This window comes from Colobus angolensis, unplaced genomic scaffold (genome assembly GCF_000951035.1).
Source record: "Colobus angolensis palliatus isolate OR3802 unplaced genomic scaffold, Cang.pa_1.0 Scaffold3, whole genome shotgun sequence".
NCBI lineage: Eukaryota > Metazoa > Chordata > Mammalia > Primates > Cercopithecidae > Colobus > Colobus angolensis.
This window is the reverse complement of record NW_012116265.1, coordinates 18,376,008-18,380,456: the sequence shown is the minus strand read 5'-3', so window position 1 is coordinate 18,380,456 and position 4,449 is coordinate 18,376,008. Positions and strand designations below refer to the sequence as shown.

General features: G+C 52.6%; 1 protein-coding gene across 2 annotated transcripts in view; it reads left to right on the top strand.

Annotated features, from left to right (window-relative positions):
- BATF (basic leucine zipper transcription factor, ATF-like) overlaps positions 1-1,586 on the top strand; it is a 24,380-nt gene extending 22,794 nt beyond the window's left edge. For both annotated transcript variants that reach the window (XM_011949530.1, XM_011949531.1), the window contains exon 3: positions 1,053-1,586. In XM_011949530.1, coding sequence (XP_011804920.1) covers positions 1,053-1,262 — 210 coding nt within the window. In that variant the 3' untranslated portion in view covers positions 1,263-1,586. The remainder of the gene's footprint in view (positions 1-1,052) is intronic.
- Positions 1,587-4,449: the final 2,863 nt, after the last annotated feature.

Here is a 4,449-nt window from a genome sequence, read left to right as displayed (position 1 = left end):
TTTTTAGAGACAGGGTTTCACCATGTTGGCCAGGCTGGTCTCAAAGTCCTGATTTCAGGTGATCCACCTGCCCCCGCCTCCCAAAATGCTAGGATTACAGGCTTGAGCCACCACACCTGGCCCCATTTAGTATTTATAAAGACCCTGAGCATTCTAGAATCTGGGTACAGTAGACAAGTATCTAGTGACTTTATTTGTAAGATGAAATGCAGACACTCGGAGCTTTTGGAGAACACGTGGCATAACAGAGTGGAAAAGAGTGAAACTGGTATAAGATGGTCTCATGAACGACTTTCCATTTCCTTAGGCTCTGGCCTGCCAGTTGCTTTCCCTTGCTATATTCCCGCCACCTCCCACCCACAGACACCCTCACAGAGACCCTTGCATGCATGCACGCAGAGGAGCACACTCACACACACCCCTCTATCAGGTTGAACCATGTGAAATTGCTTTTTTTGGGTAGGGGGGAGATGGAGTCTCGCTGTGTTGCCCAAGCTGGAGTCAAGTGGCTGGATCTTGGCTTACTGCAAACTCTGCCTCTCCAGTTCAAGCAATTCTCCTGTTTCAGCCTCCCAAGTAGCTGGGACTACAGGCGCACCGCCACACCCAGCTAATTTCTGTTTTTGTATTTTAGTAGAGACAGGATTTCACCATGTTGCCCAGGCTGGTCTCGAACTCCTGAGCTCAGGCAATCCGCCCTCCTCAGCCTCCCAAAGTGCTAGGATTACAGGCGTGAACCACCGCCCCCGGCCTGAAATTGCTATTCTTATAGGTCACAACAGACAAATATCAGCAGCTTCACATGGTTCAGCCTCATATCTATGTGTACACACACACACACACCCATGTGCTTACGTAAATGTGCCCATACTCACCTACAAACATATATACACTTGTGCACACAGTCACGTGTGCAGGAAAATTCTCTGGTGCCCTTCTCCATGGCTGTGCTAGTGAACGACTAATCTGGCCCCTCCTGCGTCCCTCCGCACCCCACCCGCCTTGCCACCTTCCCCAACATTAACCTCTGGTGCTGATCCCCACCCCTACAGGAGAGCGAAGACCTGGAGAAACAGAACGCGGCTCTGCGCAAGGAGATCAAGCAGCTCACGGAGGAACTGAAGTACTTCACGTCGGTGCTGAACAGCCACGAGCCCCTGTGCTCCGTGCTAGCCGCCAGCACGCCCTCGCCCCCCGAGGTGGTGTACAGCGCCCACGCCTTCCACCAGCCTCATGTCAGCTCCCCGCGCTTCCAGCCCTGAGCTTCCGATGCGGGGAAAACAGAGCCTCGGGAGGGGCACACAGACTGTGGCAGCGCTGCGCCCATCCTGCAGAGGAGCCTGTCGACCTGGAGACCCGGAGACAGAGGCCTGGACAAGGAGTGAACACGGGAACTGTCACGACTGGAAGGGCGTAAAGCCTCCCAACAGTGCCGCAGCGTTTCGGGGGGCGTGTGCTGGACCCCACCACTGTGGGTTACAGGCCCAATGCAGAAGACTATCAAGCAAGATGCTCAAGTCCCATGGCACAGAGCAAGGCGGGCAGGGAAGGGTTATTTTTCTAAATAAATGCTTTAAAAGAAACCAGTCTGGCAAGGCAGTTTCTCTCTTTCACCCTGTCCCTTGACACTCTAAATTCTGCGATGTTGGGACTTTCTTTGTTTTTTGGACTCTAGTACCCTCAAAGAGCTCTAGGGACTCCACTAATAGCTCCTCTTTTCCATGGTTTGTTGATGTACTTGGGAAGCTTTCAATTCCTTCCTCTAAATGTCTTCTTCTTCCTCTTCTTCTTCCTCCTCCTCCTCCTCCTCCTCCTCCTCCTCCTCCTCCTCTTCTTCTCCTTCTCCTTCTCCTCTCCTTCTCCTTCTTCTTCTTCCTCCTCCTCCTCCTCTTCTTCTTCTTCTTCTTCTTCTTCTTCTTCTTCTTCTTCTTCTTCTTCTTCTTCTTCTTCTTCCTCTTCCTCCTCCTCCTCCTCTTCCCTTCTCCTTCTCCTTCTTCTTCTTGATAGAATTTCTCAGCTCTTGTCTCAGGCTGCAGTGCAGTGGCACGATCTCCACTCACTGCAAACTCTGACTCTCAGGTTCAAGAGACCGTCTTGCTTCAGCCTCCCTAGCAGCTGAGACTACAGGCATGCACCATGGTGCCCAGCTCATTTTTGTATTTTTAGTAAAGACAAGGTTTCACCATGTTGACCAGGCTGGTCTCAAACTCCTGACCTGAAGTGATTCACCCGCCTGGGCCTCCAAAGTGCTGGGATTACAGGCATGAGCCACCGTGCCTGGCCTAGGTGTCTTCTGGATTGTCCTTCCATGCTCCCCTCACTGTGACTTCCTACCTTCCATTCTTCACTGCTTTCTAGACCATGAGCGGGGTGTCCCCTAGTCCAGGAGAAGGCCCAGTGCAGGATGGCCTCACCTGGTGAGGTGGTAAGTCAGACTGACCTTCTCATCCCCTACTCATGACTCCACTCACCCAGCCAACTGGCTCTGCCCAGACAGCCAAGTCTCTGGGTACTGCAACCAGGCCCTGTGCTGGGCCGCCCTTCACATGAAAAGTGATGCCTTCCTTATGCTTTCAAGGGGCAACATGCAGCTTGGGTCCACAGGGACTTCTCTGACAGTAGTCTGCGTGTCCTACTGAAGACTCCACCTCCCTTAGAAGGTGGTGACACAAAGCACAGGACTTGTCCTGTCCCTGCAGGGCTCCTCAGGCTGCCATTTGAGCACTTTGAGGGCAACACATGTCTCAGGGAACAGAGGGTCATCTTCGGTTTGGCAGAGCCTGAAACCAGCGTGCTCCACCCACCTGCTCTTCAGAGATCCCCAGGCCAAGTGCCCGCTGGCCTGCCTGACACAGCCTTACCCACACCACTGCCCATGAGCAATGGCTGCAGCAGGGCGCGGCCACACACAGCCCCTACTGAGCCAGCTGGAGACAAAAGCAACAGAGATCACTGTGCCAGGCACCCACCTGATTGAGCCCCTTCAGTAGCCACCCTCAGTGTCATCCATTTGTCCTTTAGAGGGACAGCCTCTGCCTGCTGCCTCCCCAGTGGCAGCCCTCATGGGGTGACAGGAGAAGGGAGGAGAAGGCCCGCTTCCCTGTGTCAGTGCCCCCTGAACCCACTGGCCCACCACTCCAGCCAGTTTGAGGCCAAGTTTCAACTCTAGACCTTCCCTGTGCATGTCTCTCTTGCCCCTCTCAGATGATGCCAGTGCTGGGCTATTGTGATTATTAAACGCCATAGAAGTTTGGAAGAGCTGCATCCCAGCAGGTGGTGGAGTCGCAACCCCTTGGGAGGAACCCAACCCAACAGCCTCTGATGGCACATTGCAATCTTTGGGGCTCTTACCAGGGAAACTGGTGCCCATGGATGCCTAGGGTATGGACACTGGGCTGAGCGCCACAATGCAGAGCCTGGGAAGACAGGCCAGAAGACCTTCCCTGAGCGCTGGCATTTCTCCCAGTGCAGAATCTTGCATTGTAACCTTTGGTCTCTCAACGAAACATGGCAAAACGGGCTTCCCTTTCAGTGCAGAGCCTCCATGTGGACTGGGCAGATGTGTCATGAGGAGGAGCTTTCTCAATTTCCTTCAGAAGCCAGGTTTTGGTAGCTAATGCTCTGTCTAGCTCTTTCCCACCCCTCTGTTAACGAGAGGAGCAAAGAAGTCAATCTTCACTTCAGACATTGCAGTCGCTAAATAGGATTCATTTTTCTTTCATAATAATAATAATAATTATTATTATTTTTGAGACATGGTCTCACTCTGTCGCCTAGGCTGGAGTGCAGTGATGCAATCATGGCTCACTGCAGCCTTGACTACCCATACTCAAGCGATCCTCCCACCTCAGCTTCCCAAGGTGTTGGGATTACAGGCATGAATGAGCCATTGCACCTGGCCTTCTTTCGCCATCTAAAGACACAGAACTTTGAGTCCAGCTTTCTTTGCCACTATCTCTGCCAGGGCCTGGCCTCTCGTGGGCAGGTTTTCTTCTGATCAGAGAGTTTTCTTTCCACCTATGCTCTAGCACTGTGATTTTCCCCCAGAAACCCCCACAGAAGGCACATGACCTGTGCCGGCATCTTCTGAATTACATTCAGGGCCAGAACTAGAAAAGCAGAGTTCACGTGCATGGTTCCCTTCCCTCAGCAAGGACTTCTCTTCCCCTTTCATTCTCTACTTTCTACTGACCCCAGGCAGTTCCACTTCTCCTTTCTAGTCAGCCTGGTAGAGGTAGCAGACAGTTGAATCTGGGGCTAGTGCCAAGGCTGACTTCATGTCCATTCAGGGAAATTGGAGAGGCAGCCATGAATACAAATTTGAACATCTGTAGCTTTAACCTTGGATGTTTCACCAACCAGGCTGTGTCCCAGCCTTCTACTCATGACAGGGATGGCTCCCTCAGGCTAGTGGGCCAGTTGACCCGTACTCAAATGCTTCTACCCAGG